This window comes from Trachurus japonicus, chromosome 9, assembly GCF_045865225.1.
Source record: "Trachurus japonicus isolate A0001 chromosome 9, Traja_1.0".
NCBI lineage: Eukaryota > Metazoa > Chordata > Actinopteri > Carangiformes > Carangidae > Trachurus > Trachurus japonicus.
In genome coordinates, this window is record NC_140915.1 from 11,672,910 (window position 1) to 11,692,280 (window position 19,371).

General features: G+C 41.5%; 2 protein-coding genes across 4 annotated transcripts in view; one reads left to right on the forward strand and one right to left on the reverse strand.

Moving 5' to 3' along the window:
- cnnm4b (cyclin and CBS domain divalent metal cation transport mediator 4b) overlaps positions 1-9,879 on the reverse strand; it is a 65,042-nt gene extending 55,163 nt beyond the window's left edge. Inside the window, exon 1 of one of the 3 annotated variants that reach the window (XM_085785936.1) lies at positions 8,397-9,879. In XM_085785936.1, the coding sequence (XP_085642062.1) occupies positions 8,397-9,819 (1,423 nt within the window). In that variant the 5' untranslated portion in view covers positions 9,820-9,879. The remainder of the gene's footprint in view (positions 1-8,396) is intronic. The other 2 variants (XM_085785934.1, XM_085785935.1) reach the window with 2 other exon arrangements.
- Positions 9,880-13,925: 4,046 nt separating this feature from the next.
- LOC146981006 (phospholipid-transporting ATPase ID-like) overlaps positions 13,926-19,371 on the forward strand; it is a 42,818-nt gene continuing 37,372 nt past the window's right edge. Inside the window, exon 1 of the mRNA XM_085785918.1 lies at positions 13,926-14,052. The gene's annotated coding sequence lies outside the window, so the exon portion shown is untranslated. The remainder of the gene's footprint in view (positions 14,053-19,371) is intronic.

Consider the following 19,371-nt stretch of genomic DNA (forward strand, 5'->3'; position numbering starts at 1 on the left):
ATAAGATTGATGGTAAAGACTGAGAGTGAGAAATAAAAATGTGTAACTGAAGTAACACACACACACAGTTGGGATCTAGGTCAGAGGTCGACGTTAGGTTCAGGTTACAATAAGAGTTAAGACGAGTCGGCTGAGGAAGGAATGTCGTTTAATATATATATATGTGTGTGTGTGTGTGTGTGTGTGTGTGTGTGTGTGTGTGTGTGTGTGTGTGTGTGTCTGTGTCTGTATGTGTGTGTGTGTCTACAAGCTTTGTCTCATTAAGAAAGGCAGCAGTGTGTGTATGTGTGTGTTTTAGAGTACAAAGGTCGTGGAGGTCAATCTGTCAGATCACATGACAAAGGGAACTGTTCAGTTTTGATTGAATGAAGAGAAAACAGAGGAGGGAGGGGCTGCATGACACACACACACACACGTCTGTCCCATTACACAACACTAACACAAAACTACACAACACTACACTTTAATGTGACGACAGGTTCGACTGCAGCCTCTTAACAGTCGAACAACGGTCATTAAACTGAAACACACTGAGTGGGTGGGTGTGTGTGTGTGTGTGATGGAGGGTGGGGCTCGGCTGATAAGTTTCACCAAACACTGATAAAGAGCAGACAATGCTCAGACGTCGTGACAACCACAAAACAAAAAAACAAAAAAAAACACATCGAGCTGGTCTTGAACGTCGCAGCCAATTAAAACATTTATCCTTAATTACTGCAGTTTGTGGTTCACACACCAAAACAAAACAAACAGAAGAAGCCGTTGAATAATAACACAACGGCAGCGTGTGTGGTTTATTTTTAGGGAAACACTAACGGACTCAGAGCGGCGCCCAAGTTTGTACCTTTAAAGATATTTATGCTTAAAGACATTTCTTATGTCATCGTTCAGTCAAATTAAAAACTACACAGATTTTACTCAGAAAAAAGAAAAACTATTAAAACAGCAACTTTGAATTTAATTTATGCATCAGTGATTTGAATGAGCGCTGTTCGTGGGCACCGTGATCAATAAAGTTGCAGAGGTGGAACCAGGATCACTGGTTTTAGATTTTGTGTCAATTTAGATTAAATTCACCATTTCAAACGACGACTCGTTCGTTCTTTGTCAATAAAAGAAAAGAAAAGAAAACGTGCGGCGCTGGAGAGGTGGAAATCTCCTGATGTGTTTTTCCACTTGAACTTGAAGAACAAAAAGCTTTACAACTTTATTTGACCGACGCGTTTCGGCTCATCAGCCTTCATCAGGGTCGTCGTGTTTTCCCACTTGGGCTTAAACTCAGTAGTGTTGTTACCAAAGCAACATCCAAAAATGTAGTATCCCACAGTATAACAGTATAACAGTATACTACAGCTCCTGAGGGCTCAACATGTGACACGTCTGCTCTCGGAGGTCGTCATGTGACTTCACCCGATGTCCATGAGTTTAAAACCTCATGACAATTTTGCTTTATATAATTTTTTACAACTGCACCAACCATTGTTTCACTTTTCACATGGTAACGTTGTATATAAATAACGTTTTTTCGTGTTTCTGTGACGTCTGCTGTTACTATTTACGGCGATGTCATTAAAATTTAATCGCATCTAATAAGTTCACTTCATAGTCGGTCGAAAAGGTCGCGTCATGTTGACTGCATAGGCTGCTGAGCGCACACACACACACACACACACACACAGTGAAGCAGAAATGTCAGACTATACAGTATTGATGACTGTCTCTATTATTATTATTATAACAAGAGATGGATACAGACACCTGGTGATAGACAGGTCCCATAGTATTGATAAGATGTGAGTTTATCTGCACTGGAGGAATCAATAAAATATATTATATTTAAAACCACTGATAAAAAAAATGTAGTAAATCAATGTGTATTAGATTTGTTTTACATTTCCAATCAAATTGTTCAGACCAAAGCTGCTGAAAAATGTTAATTAAGTTTGTGATCAATTGAAAGAGCAACAGTTAATTCTGATCTACAAATTAACAAAAAATAAAAGATACCAATGAGTCTTCCATTAAAGAAGCGGATCAATAATCAGTAGTGATAAACAATAGTTGTTCCATTTAAAGCCTAAATCTCTTAACTCTGGAGGAGTCACCGCTGGTTCACAGGTTCAAATCCCAACTTGAGGGACTGGATCTGGTTGTGTTATAGAGCAACGACCGACCGACCAGGCTGAAGAGAAATCGCAGGATGGAGGCCGTCACCATGGCAACCGATGCCAAGCGCAGGGCGAAGTCAGAGGAACTTGCAAAGTAAAGCATCAGGAGGTCGAGGTGTTTTTTTAAATATAAAACGAGAGAAAAAAATGATTTTACAACTTGTTGTGAATCAAACATCGATTTACTACGACTTTATGTTTGATTTTTCTTTTCTTTTTTTGTGAATGAATTTAAAGACACGGTGTATAAGAGGGTTTAACTTCCAGATCCTCTGTGAACACATGGAGGTAAACTGTCAGAACATATATATACTGTATATTTATCAGTATATATATATAACTGTGGCTCAGTCCTTCACTAAGTAAACAAACGCACTGCACACGTCTTTATACTACAAGTGCCTCTCAAGATGTATATAGACAGGTATCCATTATCCATTACTATGGTCTGGGAGGGGCAACTGGACCTTTGCCCTCCTCCTCCTCCTCCTTATCTACTCTCTTCACATTATGAGTTTTATAACAGCACATTTTACACCGTTGGATCAAAGAGGCTCCGCCCACTTCTCCGTGGTGCACACACACACACACACACACACACAGATCTTAAAGACACTTAAAGACAAGTGTTGCAATAATACGACGTGACACAGCTCAACTATAGGTTTGATTTTCCTCTCACAGGAACATTAACTTGGTGTTTTTAAGGTTGTAGGTTCATATGGTTTTAACAAGTAAATCAGGTTTTTGCTCAGGTCAATACAGCTGAGAAATGAGAGTGTTACAATAGTTAACACAACTTAAATAAACACACAGAGTTTATACCTGCAACAACCTGGGTTAGTTATTCTAACTCCAGTACAAGTACACTACACTAAATCTGTATGTGTTAGCAGGACTTATCATTTCTGTTCAACCTTTTACTTGTTTTGTTAGTAAAAATAAGTTCACAATGAAAAATGAGTACACAGGAACAATTAATCAAGCTGTGTATAACATATGGGACTATGATTGATTCTTACTCCTGGTTTGTTTATCCTCATTATTTGCTCTGCTATGCGGCGCTCTGTGGTCAGACAGCATCAGAATAACATATTATCATAATACGCTGCTTTTTGAGTTATTCATCATATTCCTGCTCACACACTTTGCTCTTGGGATGCACCACAACTCTTTTTTTTCCCACCGATACCCGATAACATTTTTAATAGTTTATAATACACAGCTGAGGTTATGAAAAGCAGAGATGTAGTGAGCAAGATGAATGTAACATTAAAGCTCTGTCTCTGACTAAACCAACATTGCTACAAAAAAAACAAAAAAATCAACATTTGTTATTGTTTCAAATCAACTCGGGGGCCGATATCGGGGCGTTAGCGATCTTTACCGATAGTTATCGTGCATCCTCACTCGGCTCTGTCGCCTGTTTCTGGGTTCGACTCCAGCCTCCTCCCACAGAACAAACACATGCACATCAGGGATACGAACTAGAGCCCCAGGTTGAATTTGCCCGGAATCGTCCTTTAAAAACATTGCAATATGCTGCGATTTATTCGCTTTTTTCAACTGCAAGTGACGTCTCCAAATGAAAACTTTGTTAACATCTGTTGTTTCTAATAAGAGAAACCTCTAAGTCTGTTCAGATCGATACTTGGTGTCCGTACATCGATACAGTATCAGCATGCAAAATATCGTGGTACTCCAAACTTTTCCTCCAACATTCAGTCTCTAACTCAGTTTCTCTGTCTTGTAGTTTACCAATGTGCAGGGAGACTTCATGTTACTTCCCATCATGCATCACTACACGACTGAAACTTCATGTCTGAGTTCAAACACTGAAATAAAGACTTAAAAACTTAAACTGATCACATGAAGCTGCTGCTGACAGGAGATCGTCCTCCTTTCAGGCTGAGTGAGGATGTTCATCAAGACGACGCTGCTGCGGCTTTTATTTCTGGTGTGTGTTTATGTGTGTGTGTGTGTGTGTGTGTGTCTAACCACCAGTGATGATGATGAGAGGCGCCGAGCTCTGTCTTCACTCCTCCGTCCTGACTGTGTTCACAGCGACCGAGCGTTTTCTCATCATTACTTAAAGAGTAAATCTCTCTGCCAAGTAGATCGCTCTCAGTGTGTGTGTGTGTGTGTGTGTGTGTGTGTGTCTCTGTGTGTGTGTGTGTGTGTGTAACGCAGCTTGATGCCAAACCCTCCCCGCTCTGTTAGCCAAGATGAGCCGCAGAGACGTTTCTTGGCCAAATGTCACACACACACAGCGCCGTGCACCTCCACCGCCACCACCACCACGACACCTCGAAAGCCGATTTGCAGCAGCTGATCTGGGACCAGCGTGAAGTGACAGACAGATAAAGACGTGATGTGAACTCACTATAAGAGACGGTTCATTAGGGGTGGGAATCTTTTACTGTCTCACTATTAGATTCGATTCTGATTTCTGGGGCTACGATTCGATTCAAAATTGATTTTCGATTCAAAACGATTTGATTCATAATGATTTCTGCTTCAGTGCAAAGGATCCTCATGATCTACTCCAGTCTGCTTTGCAAGACAGAATGACTAAAGTGTCTTTTTCACATTTATCGAGTTTTAAACATTTATCCACGCTTAGATGGAATTGTTGAAACTGTTGCATAAAAGCAATGTCACATATTACTTAAGTAACAAAATTAAAAGTGCCTCTTCATTAAAGAAAAATAGTGCAGTTAAACATGCTGCCTTTTAAATTCTAAGGAAATGGAGGTTGACAGCCAGCAGATTTGTTTCATTTTTTAATTTTTTAAAATCGATTTTATATCGATTCTGAATTGTATTAAATGTGAATTGCGATTCTTCTGTGAATCGATTTTTTGGCACACCCCTACGGTTCAGACGAGTTTCTGTGAAGTTTTACCTCCATTCAGATGTTAATGCTACGACGGAGACACAAAGCTGAATGCTTCACTCCTCAGTGTGTGTGTGTGTGTGTGTGTGTGTGTGTGTGTCTACTGTCTGTGACCTTGAGACGAGATGCCTGAGAAAGGAAAAATACATCCCTGCGGGGGATGGCGTCAGTGTGTGCACGTCCTCCTGAGACAGGGCAGTGTGTGTGTGTGTGTGTGTGTGTGTGTGTGTGTTTGCTTTTCTGAATGTGAGTGTGGAAAGAGGAAAAGCAGCGAAGGAATAGAGAAGTAAAACAGGGAAGTGCTTTTTGAAATCACTAAAACACTGACTGTGGTGTGTTTTTTTTGTTTGTTTTTTTTACTTCTTACGGGGTTCGTTTTGTTTCTGGTGAACAGAGTAACCGTCGTTTCTGAACTCCAGCTCGGGTTGTTTTAACGTGACCTCACAGGCTGAAGAGTAGTAAACAACAAAGACGGTCTAGTTTCACCTCCTCCGCTGAGAAAACACATCTAAAACGAATATCAAATAGCAAAGACACGAGGAGGAGGAGGAGGAGGAGGAGGAGGAGGAGGAGGAGGAGGAGGAGGAGGATGCACATTGTTTTAAATAACTAGTTTTAGTCTTTTACCTCTGATGTATTTATTTATATTTATTTATATGTATTGCATTTGCATTTCTACCTGTAGGTTTATTGGGTTATTGGGAGTTATAGCTTAATTTTATATTCAGGTCTGCAATGCTTTAGACAGAGCTGTTACCTTTTTCTATCTATCTATCTATCTATCTATCTATCTATCTATCTATCTATCTATCTATCTATCTATCTATCTATCACATTAGTAACCACGGTTGTGGGTTGTGTCGTGTGGCGTCGGCTTAAACCTCCAACCTCCACCTGCCTGCTGTCAAAACAATAGTTTGTGTTGCAGCAGAGAGGATAAAACCTCCGCGAAGACGGAGATCTGTTTTCACCTGAGAAAACAGTGAAAGGTCGGACTCTCCTGCTCAGATTGCTCACTAACCCAAACCAAACACAACACACCCTGCTGCTGCTTTTTCTCTATGAAATGTTACAAAATAGTGACAAATCGCCGGCGCTGTAACTTTCCCAGACGTCCTCGAATGTTTTGTTTTGACTGAGAAAAAAAAGCCCCAAAAGCACAGATGTGAGAATCTGCTGGCTGGCATCGAAAATATTTTCAAAAACCAACTAATTTCATGTGATCTTGACTAACACTGGCCCGTCTCCATCACACGTGTCATGGCTAAATAAGGTGATGTAACAAAACAAGGAGGAAAAAGCCCTGACTCATGGTGACACACAATCCAAACAACTGGGAGAAAGAACCACAGTATGACAGGTACACACGGTTTAAAACAATGAGCTTCAATGACAGATAGCTTCAACAACAACACACACACACACACACACACACACACACATACACATCCATCTACCGAAGATATACTTCCTGTTGCATCATGGGTGTCTGAACGGTTACTAAAGCTTCCTACAACCACTTTGTTATTGTTTCAAATAAACTGAGAGGGCAAACTAGCTCTAGCAAAGGCGTAACTTTGTAGTTGAACATTTAAATAGGTTACAAAATGGCTATTTCGCTTCAGTTTCTATTCTATATCTCTATAGTCCCAGTCCCAGCCTGGTCAGATGCGTACATGAACTGATGAAGCCTCTTGGATGAGAGGTGAAACGTCTTCCTAGACAAATAACCAAGTCCAGTTGCTTTCAATTGAAAATTCCTTTGAGGTCTATATCTCTATATTTTTAGTGCTAAATTGAGAAATTCTAGCACTTTGCTGTGTTTATAATATTAAACATTCATTATCGGTCATTATGATATGATATTGGGGAGGTTGTAGTGTCTGGTTTGGATTATTCGGTGGGTTGCAACCCCCCATAAATTACACCTATGGGCTCTAGTAATGTCATTATTGGACTAAACTGTATATTTTGGCCGATAATCATTGGTCGATACTAGTCATTAGCATTGGATAACGATCTGTCATCCTTTCTTTAGCTCTGTCGCCTGTTTCTGAAAAACTAAAATGAACTGAACATGTGTTATTGTTTCAAATCAACTCAGGGGGCAAACAGACTAACAATAAGCGAAATCAAGGCAACATTGGCTGATTATAACCGGCTCTAGTAATGTCATTATTGGACTTACCCGTATATTTTGGCCGATATCTGGATGATAATGATCTGTCTCGATAGTTCTCGTGCATCCCTACTTTAGCTCTGTCGCCTCATTCTGGAAAACTAAAATGAACTGTCTCTAGGCAATTGAATCAAGTCAACTAGACTTTGTTTTGTCTTTGAAGACGTTTTGCCCCTCATCCAAGTGGCTTCATCGGTTCATGTAGACTAGACTGGCTAAATGAACTGTTGTTGTTGCTGTCTGATTATACTGGCTCTAGTAATGTCATAATCAGACTTATGTGTATATTTTGGCTGATAATCTTTGGCCGACATCTGGGCGATAATGTCGCCTGTTTATGGAAAACTAAAACTAACTGTTGTTGTATCTTCATAAAATCAACATTTGCTATCGTTTCATATCAACTTAGGGGGCAAACAGACTATAAATGAGCAAAATCAAGGCAACATTGGCTGATTTTAACCGGCTCTAGTAATGTCATTATTGGACTTATCTGTACATTTTGGCAGATATCTGGACGATAATGTCGCCTGTTTCTGGAAAACTGTTGTTGTCTCTTCAAAAATCAACATTTGCTATGGTTTCAAATCAACTCGGGGGGCAAACAGACTGAAAATGAGAGAAATCAAGGCCAATGTTGGCTCCATGATTATGACCGGCTCTAGTAATGTCATTATGGGACATATCTGTACATTTTGGCCGATATCTGGACGATAATGTCGCCTGTTTATGGAAAACTAAAACTAACTGTTGTTGTATCTTCATAAAATCAACATTTGCTATCGTTTCATATCAACTTAGGGGGCAAACTGACTGAAAATGAGCAAAATCAAGGCAACATTGGCTGATTTTAACCGACTCTAGTAATGTCATTATTGGACTTATCTGTACATTTTGGCCGATATCTGGACGATAATGTCGCCTGTTTCTGGAAAACTGTTGTTGCAAATCAACATTTGCTATAGTTTCAAATCAACTCGGGGGGGGGAATTGACTAAAAATGAGAGAAATCAAGGCCAATGTTGGCTCCATGATTATGACCCCCTCTAGTAATGTCATTATGGGACTTATCTGTATAGTATTTTGGCTGATAATCTTAAATGAACTAAAATGAATTGTTGTTGTTGCTGTTGTTGTGGGATTTGCCACCAACCTTTCTTGAACTCCTCCAGCATGGAGTCCAGCTTGGTGTCGTGGAAGACGAAGTGGACCGGGTGGTTGTAGAACTTGGTGATGGTCTTCAGCGTGGTGCAGTCGTCCGGGTCCACGAAGGCCAAGTCCTTGACGAACAGGATGTCCACGATGTTGGACCTCTCGTCCTCGTACACGGGGATGCGCGTGTACCCGCTCTCCATGATCTCGGACATGGTGTTGAAGTCCAGCACGGCGTCGCTGTGGATCATGAAGCAGTTGCCGACCGAAGTCATCACGTCCTCCACCGTCTTGGTGCGCAGCTCCAGCGCGCCCTGGATCATGTTGAGCTCCTCCTTCACCAGGTCGTTGTAGGGCTCGGTCACCTTCAGCATCTCCACCAGCTTCTCGCGGTTGTACACGGTGCCGATCTCCTGGCCCAGCACGCAGTCCAGCAGCTTGCTGATGGGCCACGACAGCGGGAAGGTGAGCAGCATGAACAGCTTGGTGACCAGGATGGTGTTGGCGCCGACGGCCAGCCCGTGGCGCGAACACAGCGCCTGGGGGACGATCTCTCCGAAGATGACGATGCCGATGGTGGAGGCGACCACCGCGCCCAGCCCCGAGCCGATGAGGTCGTCCAGCAGGATGGTGAGGGTCGTGTTCACCAGCACGTTTCCCAGCAGCAGCGAGCACAGCAGGTAGTTGCCCTTCCTGCGGATGGGCTCGATCTTCCGCGCGTACTTCTTCTCCTTGTCGGTGCCGCAGCTCTGCACGATGCGCAGCTCCATGGGGTCCAGCGCCATCAGACCCAGGTTGAGCCCGCTGAACATGCCGGACAGCACCAGCAGGAAGGAGATGAGGATCACCTGCAGCCAGATGGGCAGCAGCGACTTCTTCTCCTCCACCACCCGCAGCCGGCCGTCCCTCTCGTCCAGCGGGAACCACCTCTCCTCCTCCACGGCGCCGCTGGTGTCGCGGACGCACAAGGCGAACACCTTCACCACTTCGCTCTTGCGGAGCTGCTTGATCTCGAACCGGACCACCCCGGAGGTGTTGTGGTTGGTTACCACCATTGTCGGCGACTTCAACAGTATATCCTTAGTGTGTTCGGAACAAGTCCTGTTCAAGGGGAGCGCGATAGACCCGAAATCGTCGTCCTCTTTGTCGCTGGAGTACAGCTCGGCGAACTTGATGAGCGACGAGCTGTTCGGCAGCAAGTGGAGCCCGTAGAACCTGAAGGAGACGTTGTTGCCCTCGGTCACCTGAATCACCCCGCGCTCGGTGGTCCCGGCCGGCCTGTCGCTCCACTCCAGCCGCATGCCGAGGATCCGGGGGGCGCCTCTCGACTCCGAAACCGCCGCCTCGGCCCGACCGCCCGCGAAAAAGCAAGAAAAGACGACTAAAGTTAGCGTAAACCCCCGTCCAGTCACATCTATCGCCATGTTTGTTTCGCTCTCTGCGAGTGCGAACGGGGGGGAACTGACGTCACCTACTCGTCTCTCCTCCACTGGGCCTCATTTGCATAAACCCCCATCCTGGACGCGCAGCCAATCAGCGGCCGAGACGTCACGAGAAAACTTTGACCGAGCCCCTTTAGTTTTAGTTTTTAAGGTAGACCGGTATAGTTTGTCTCTCTTATGTTAAGGTCGACCAGGCGGGTTGTAAAATTACACTGACATTGATTTCTTTTCTTTTTTTTCTTTCTTTTTTTTTTAACTGTGATTCATTTTTGACGACTCCGTCTCCTACCACAGGGGCAGAAACTTGTTGTTAGGGCTTTTATTCACCTTCAACTATACATGGAGGTCAATATTTACCCCGTCAACCACAAATTAACTGTAGGCCTACACTAAAGCTGCAATGATAAACTGATGAACTGATAAAAATGGAAATGTAGATTTGTTTTATGGTCCAAATGCTTAAAAATACCACAAGTTATCAAATTAGAGGGAGAAAAAAGCTAGTTCCCAGTTTCAAAATAGGAATAAAAAGAACACTTTTCAGTTTTTTTCTGACTTTCTATCAGCTAGCCTACAGTAAATAGTCAATTGATCATCAAAGAAAATAAATTGAACAACTATTTATAATGAAAGTAGCTCTTGTTTGCACGTTTATAGTTATTCTGTGATGAAATAATGTGACCGTAGGATGTTGCCAGGTTTGACAGGCTTGTAATCCATCATTGGAGATATTATTGTCCTCCTAATAAATAAAAACAAGTAGCCACAACAACAACAAAACAATCACCAAAAAGAGAAACAGGGCAATAGAAGATTTGATATAACTATTTTTGGAAAAAGCTACACAATTCAAATTGAGAAATATAACATTAAATTGCAATAAATATTATTTAATTTAATATAATCTTTAGTCCTGCAGGTCTACATGGGATTAAACAGGGTGCATTTTATCAAACTGAGCTACAAACATGTTTCTATATGAGAAGAAATCAGATTAAATGATACAACTGTATTTTGCTCGTTGAATTTTATAGCCTGGGTCCTTTTTTTTTGACAAGTCAGAAATCAATCAACATATTAATAAATCTGCTTTCCATGAGACATTAGGTTCACATTTAGCATATTAAATATGTCAGATAACTATGCAGCATTCTGCTCACAAGTAATTGAGACATCTACAAGTGGTGTAGTATTTATTAATAAGGGCTTCATTGTTGCTTTTGTTTAACTAAAAATAAGCCGCACTTACATGTAAAATATAGAAACAATCTATGAAATCCTCGCTATGTGCAGGTCGTCGTTGTTGTTGTTGTAAACTCAATTCCAGGTGTCTAAAAATAACTCAAACTCCCAGAAAAAATACTATGGACATGACCTGAGTGTCCTCAAAGGTAGCCGAGGCCCAGTATGACAGGGTTCACTTTCATCCTAATGGTGGCTGCATGGTGGGGGGTGAAAAAGAAGTCACTTATTGATTCATCCTCTTAACTAATAACACAGTGGTCATCAATGAAGTAATAGCATCAAAACCAGTTAGATAAACCTGATTAACATGCAATGGAAAATTAGCATAAGACAAGTATGAGTTACAAAGAGCAGAGGAAACGACAGTGACTGATCCTGGTGCCTGTTTGTCTGTGAAGCTCAGAATCGATGCACAAGGTCAAGAAAAGAGTCAAATGTAGAAGAAAGAGAGTTGAAAGATGGAGAACAGTCAGAGTGAAAAGAATCAAACAACTCAATGGTTTCAGTCTGAATGTTTTACTGAGGACAGAGGTCCCTCTAGTGGTCAAACCATGGACGGTGCAGACAGAGACACTAGTTCAACATCTCCACACAGTGTTAAAGAGGCTCAGAAGAACTGTGATATATGGATATATGGTGGATACAGACCCATTATTATTGTCTTGATTATTACAGTGTGTATTTTTACTGGAAGAACAGATTTGATTTTTATATCATTTACAGTCACAACTCCACTGATCTTAGATTTAGACGATGATGCTTGATTTTTACATTTTCTGTTTTTCAATCTATGATTTTTTTCCCCCTCATAATTTATTTATTTTAAGTATATTTTGGGGGCTTTTTGCCGATAGTATAGTCAAGAGAAGTAGAATAGAGGACTGTAGCCTCTGCATATGGGGTATACCTGCTGTACCCACTGAATAGGCGCCCCTTTTTCCTCATTATGTACCTTCAAGAAAGGTCCATTTATTAATGAGTCCTTGTTGCAAGATTGGTATTTACCTCTTTTCAGTTTAAACATTTGTAAAAAAAAAAAAAAAAAAAAAAAAAAACAATCATTAACAGCTCTGCCAGTTTTCAAGCACATTTGGTTCCTATTAACTGACACAGTAGCTGAGTCTGGTTTACAGCAAACTTGATAATCCTCTGCTTTCATCAAAACAGACAAGTTTAGCAACTGCAGCAGCTGAACATGTCGGAGCATTTAGAGGCAGAACAGTCCTAAATGTTCTGTCTTGGTGGAGAGAAAAAGAAAAAAAAATACAAGTAGTCATCTTGTTGTGGAGTTATATATGATATAATATGCAAATCAGCAGCTCTAAGGGACTCATAAAATACAGTGCTTAAACTATTCACTGTAAAATTGAGTTAGTGCTGTAATCAGTGAGGTCCAAGAGCATGGATCCATCCAACAATATTTGGTGAGAAATCAAGTGAGACACCAAGAGAGATGAGAGACTTCCCTTTGCTCAGAGATCTTGATCCTCACACCAGATCTTTCTAAAGGAGTGGGAGACCTTTGTCTGCTGGAGATTGTCTCCCTCCTGTGATCTGGAAGGAGCAAAGTGGTGAGAAACCTTTCACTATGAAAAACCATACACTATGTAAACCATTTGAAACCAGAAAAACTACAGTATGGACTTCAGCTCCTTAACATCCACCTGTCTGTCTGTCACACACACACACACACACACACACACACACACGTGCAATTCCAAGTTTCAGAACCTGCAGAAACAGGTGCGCGTCTGACTGAAACCCACACATCAGCACATTCACATGAACGCACTTACAGTATGTGACTGTGAATAAAACATGCATCGGTTTTGCATCCGTTCAACACATTTAAATTAAACTGCATCGGTAACCCTTTGTGGAGGGAACAGAGAGAGGCCTCCACCTGGGTGCATAATGTACATGAGGAGGAGGAGACGTCTCTGTAAATCTTGGGGCTTTCCTCCTCTGTGTCTGCAGGAAACTGAAACTGGAGTCAAGAAGGTAGAAAACACACAACAGAGAGCTGAGCAGTGGAGGTAAAACACACGCACAAACAGACAAGAGGCCTAAAAATGCAAGACAATATTATATTAATTAAGTTTGTCTGAGACTAAGTCCATGGGTTGAATATCTCTTCCATAATGTTTTTAATGTATTCTTATATGATATAAGATGTACACAATGCTTGTAATTATCATTTGATTTGTCATTTCAAAGAAACAATAAAAAAAAAGTATGATAAAAAAAAAAGGTTGTCTGAGACTCTGACTCTCTATATTATATGATGCACTTACACACTATTTACCAAGTAACTAAACTTTTCTGCCAATATTTTTTGATAAAACTAGTTTTGAGCAAAAAATATCATGCCTTTCCTGTAGGTTGCAGCTGCACAGATGTGAAGATTTGATGCTTTTTACTATGATTAATTGCAATAATTTGAATTAGTGCCTTTGGTCAGGGGCACTGACTGGAGGATTAACCTAGCCGACATGTTTTTAGTTTAGTTTTAGTTTTAATTAGTTGTAAGCAGCTGATGTATTGTAGGTACAAACACTATTCTTAGAGATATGTACAACTTTTGTGTGGATGTTTCACTTATAATTTTTACCAACTAGGGGTCACAGTTGATCCAATAAACTTCAGGCCAAACGGCCGCACAGCTATACGTCACGTGACCAGCCCGTTATCTCGCCTCTCCTCGTGCTGAGCGCTAGAGCCGCTCTGCCTCAGTGTTCGGGGTGAATTAAAGTGTTGAGAGAGAGTGAAAGGGAGGGGCGAGAGGAGAAACCAGAGGAGGGGAGGGGAGTAGTAAGTAGAGGGAGGGAGGGGAGGCTGGGTGCTGGGTGGTGGGAGGAGGCCGGGGAGAAAACACTACAGTCCCTCGTTCTCCTCCTCGTAGTTGGGAGAGTTTTTCTTGCTTCTTGTTTATTCCCGGGGACGCAGCGCCGCTCCAAGCCAGGACGCACGGTAAGAAGAAGAAGAGGTTTAAAGAAAGAAAGAGGGATGTGGGAAGAGTGGAGGATGGATTTGGGGGTCGGGGAGGGGAGTTTAAAGGGAGTCAAGGTGAGGCTGAGTCGCGGGTCCAGAAGTTGAGATGGATTCTGGTGGGGAGAGAAAGAAGGAAGAGGTGGAGAGGAGAAAGAGAGAAAGAGAGGGAGGCGAACAGGAAGCTGCAGTGAGCGCTGTCTTCTTGCCCTCCGGGGACTCACTCCACTCCTCCACCAGAAAGTAAAGTGACGGAAAGACTGAGGAGCAGAGGCAGAAGGAGGCTGCTCCTGCTCCGTCTGGGGCTGGGACACTGCAAACCTCCGCTGCTCTCTGTTTCCCCCTTTTCCCCTCCTTCTCTTTACCAAAACTATGCACAACAACTCATTATAGGCGCTTCCGTTGTAGTTTGTGTTCGTGCGTAAAAACTCATTGTTTGATCACAGTGAGTTCAGTTGTGCTCCTGCTGCCTCTGCAGTGTTGTCAAAACGTGTGACTTCATTTAGCCTGTTTTCTGTCTACTACTGTCTCCTCCATAGCTTTAATGATGATGATGATGATGCTTATGAAAACAGTTACTGCTCAGACACTGTATTTGTCTGTGAACTGTGCTGTATTGTCGTGATGTCACTGATGAGTCATGTACAGCAGGAGACAGACAAGTAGTCCTGTGTTACTAATGATATAGATAATTTCCTGCTCATGACACTATTGGTTATGTATCATTGACTAATGGTTGTTTTCATTATCGTTTGAGCTTAATCATTACGTTGTTTTTTTAAATGATTAATCCTCCAGTCATCCATTGGTTATACTACACTTAGGGCTGGAGCCAGTCCAACCATGGACAGGTCTCCAGATTTATAGAGACTAACAGCTTCACATTTACACTTTAGAGTTGTTAATTAACCCTAATGTGCATGTTTTTGGAGGAGGAAGCTGGAGATTAGCAATCATTTAGTCCATAAACGGTTCCAAAATCAGTTTAATCAGTTTCTCATTCAGAGTTCGAGGGGATGTTTTAATGTCTAGCTTTGTTTAACCAACAGTTCAAAACTCAAAGATGTTCAGACCACAGTGATGGAGAACAGAGAAAATCTGAAATCTTCCTATTAGAGAATTATTTTCTGGGCATTTTGCCCTCATTAAATCAGACAGAGGTTGGTACAGTATGACAGGAATTGGGGAGAGCGAGGATGAGGAAACATGCAATGGATGTCCCATGGCCAAGAATCAAACTGGCAAATATTCTGCGCCAGAGCCCATATTATGGGAACTGCTGCCTGAAAGCAACCCACTATTTGAGACTTTCTGCTTGAAAATAGATTAGTAGATGAATGGATTTGTTACAGAGTTGTCACTGTGGGAGCCTTGTTTTGGTGCTGATGATGGATGGTGCTGGACAGATAATTTATCCGACAACATTTCCACTTTCTTCCGAGTGTTTCACCTCAGAGAAACTTACTGAGAAAATGAACTTAATTCTTAGAAAAAACGCAGCCACACTCATAGCAACATTTTTGCAGATACAGTAAGTCACAGTTTGAGTGTATCAGTAGATCATTAAGCCTCAACAGCTCGTTGGCTTTTATTGTGTTAATCTCAGTCTCCCTGAGTGTAATATGATCACAATAAGGCTACAGGAATACTTAGTGTGTGGTTGTGTGTTGTACAGATGAGATGGAAATTGAGAGATATATATAGAGTTTACAGTGTTGACCAGAGCCTGATGCCAACATCATTATGTTTCCACTGTTTATCCTGCAGGGAATGTGAATGTCTGTTGGAAATTTTATTGGATGAATTTCATGCAAAAAGAGCTCATAAAGCTGACGATGACTTTTATAGATATCCAGTTAATAGTTGGTAGGGAACATGTCTTTAAAGGGATAGTTAAAGTTAAAGTTTGCCATAATCCCTATAGCTTTAGGAGTAGGTTTGTTACCTTTACTTGTCAGTGCAAGCTACTTTTAGAACGATGGAGCAGAGCCACGGGCTGCTCAGAGCTACGCTACGAAGGCTCATGGGATTTCTTGGTTTCCCTCATCAAACTCATCAAATACACAATCCAACAACTCCAAAATTCTCTGTAATAATGGAACGTTACGAGACAGAGTTGTTTTAGAGGTAAATGCAGAGACTGCTTTCTGAAAATCTCCCCGTCGCCCCGGACGGGAACGCGCATCAACGGTTTTGCATGAATTTACCCCGAAAACAACTCTGTCTTGTAACGTTCTGTTATTATCTCATAGCGTGGTGAATGTGCAGGTCACAACTTGTCCACCAGAGCGTTTTGGAGTTGTTGGATTGTGTATTTGATGAGTTTGATGAGGAAAACCAAGAAATCCCATTAGCCTCCATAGCGTATCTCTGAGCTGGTCTGCCGTTCTAAAAATAGCTTGCACCGACAATCAGTGACGATCAATGCACCAAAACTTGATGCCAGTCCATCCAATAGATGTTGATATATTTGGAGGATAAGTGAAAATGTTACCTGGTGGTGGTGCCAGCATAAAGGTCATTGAATTAACCTAAGAGAGTAGGGTTAATCCTCTGGGGGACATGAATATATGTAGATGCAAGTTTTGTGTTAGTGCATGAGATGGTTCAGTCAGAGCCAAGGCATTGGACAAACTGATGTTTCCCAGAGCTGTGCTGCTAAATCTGGATAAACAAATGGAAAAAGTAACAAAGATAGACAGAGGGTAAATATGACAAAGATACATGAGGTCAGAAGAGATGTGCTTTTAAACAAAATTAGAAACTTCCTCTCTTTCTAAAACTCAGCGTGGACACTAACGAGCTCGGAAAGGGGCCATGGAAAGGTCAGTCCTTGAAATTGATCTCAATCAATAACTTTTTCCGCCAGCACTCAGATTAATTTACCGCGGGGCCAAAATCCAAGTTTGTGCCTCAGCTTGAAGGTCAGTGGTTGTTGGACTGATATGACTCTGCGTCTGCTGCAGGGGCAGAGTGGTTATAGTGAATGGAGGGAGATTATTAACCTTGAAAGGTCAATCAAAATGTCAGGGTGTTATCAGGTAAGATGAGAGGAGGGGCGGCTTTGTGGCCTGAGAGGTCAGGTGAATAATTCAGAGGTCGATTGTTTGGGCCTGTCAATCCAACGCTTGAAGCGCTGGTGCTGTTTTGTGGCCTTGTGTCTTAACTGCATCTCACTTTCTCATTGTTGCTTTGTTAATGTCCATCATCAGCAGGACAGAGGTCCAAACTCACACCGGTACACACACCTCCGTTAACACAACCGCCAGAGCCAGAAATAATGTTTCTCAAAGTCAGATTTGAGTCAGAGAGAAATGACTTTCCCGTTTCACTCACAAAACCAGTGAAATTAATCAGTGATCCCCAGGGGAAAAACCATCTGTTCAGTCAGCTGTCAGTCAGACTGTCGCTGATTGTCCGCTCAGCCGAACATGTTGTGAATGACAAGTACAAAGGAACAATGAAATCTGATAAGTGGGAAATGACTAAACACGTGTCTGGACCCAGTTCAGGCTGGGGTTTTTTTTCTCCCCCCTCCTCTTGCCAAACAGGAACAGTTGAAAAATGAAATGAAATTCAGTTTACATGTTCAGATGTTTGGACTGAAAAGGAGATTTATGTTGTAATTATCCATTGCTGGGGGCGACAAAAAACATTTTCAGTCAGGCGGAGGAACACATCCACGTGTCGGAAATGATGGAAAGTCTATAACGGCATCAGCATGTGCATTAAAATAGCTTGAAATAAGAATTTTATCATGACGTAAAACAAAAAAAAGACCTTTTCAGTGACTCGTCTGTATAAATTAACGTTTTGAGTGTGAGGTTGTGAGCTGAGGATTTGAATTAGCGGAAACAACAAACCAAAGCCAAAAAAAAACAAATATGGTCTTTGTGGTTCAGTGGCACAGAAAACTGTGAATCTGAATGGGAAATTAGCACGCCCCAAAGTCAAAACCAAGAGCCGTGTATTAGCTCAGATGTATGATTGTGATTGTCTCATGGGTTATGAGGTATCTACCATTAAGCTGCTGCATCGACAGGGATGTTAAGGATAGCAGGCATCGCTAACCCTTTGTTTTTTGTACTGCAACTGCACTTTCTCTTTTATGGTCTAAACCTATTGTAAGAAAACTCCAGTTTTAATTATTTAATAATAGTGTTCCTCAATGTTTTGCAGATGATGAAGGTTCAACATCTGAGGTATATAAATATACAAAAAAAAATATGTGCCAATCCATCCCGTAGATATCGAAATATTTCACATGATAAGAGGAAATTTGGCCTGTTGGTGGCGCTAATGTGTTTTGTCAGTGAATCATTGAAGTCAAAATAGTTCATCCTCTGGGGAACATGAATATCTGCAGAAAGTTTCATGTCGATCCGTCCAGTGGTTGTTGAAATAGTTCAGTCTGAATCTTTACTGAATCAGTTTTGCAGACGATGAACTTCTGTTCGTTATTTAATTCACTAAGTTCAATTTAGTCGTTTTAACCAACTGGTTTATCCAGATAAAGTCTTGTTTTGAAGTTTTCCATGCCTGTTGCCTATACATACATTATCAATACACAACCAAATACCTTCTTCAGTACCTTATATCAATTCCCAATACAAACGTTACACAAGCAGCCAAAGACGTGACGTAGTTGAAAACTGATGATAAACTGACTGTGACACATTTTGGTCCTGAATATTTTGTAATACTTTGTAAAATCAGATTTGGTTGGTTTGGTTGGTTTTGACCCTCTGTGTGTGGTTTTGGACTTCCAGAAGTAAATGTGGCTTTTTAATGTTTGTGCAGTGGAGGAGAACATCATGTGTAACAGGGTTCATGGATGTTATTGTACTGGATTTGATATAAAAAACCACATCAATGATTTCATAACGGAGGAGAAAGTCCGATACCAACCTGTGAATGTGATGTTTGGCTCAGTTTTCTGGATACAGATCCAGCCTCAGCTAAAGGTTTATTCACCTTACATCACTGGCACGAATTGAGTCTTTTTATCCCAAAACAAGCTTCTGACTGAACTCAAATGAACCTCCTGTTACTTCTCTCCAGACCTTCTCCTTTTCCCACATTTCACTTTCAACCTTACAGTCCACTTCTCGTTCTTTCTGATCTGCACTGTAACATTATATCCGCACATTTTCAGCCTTTCCACTCACCAATGACTCTTCTTCCAATTGAATCATCATGTAGCCTATCATGTAAATAGGACCTGAAACCAACACTGTTTTTGTTTCTTTCTTGTACCAGTGCTGAAACAACATGTCAAGTCTGTTGTTCTGTTTTCAGATC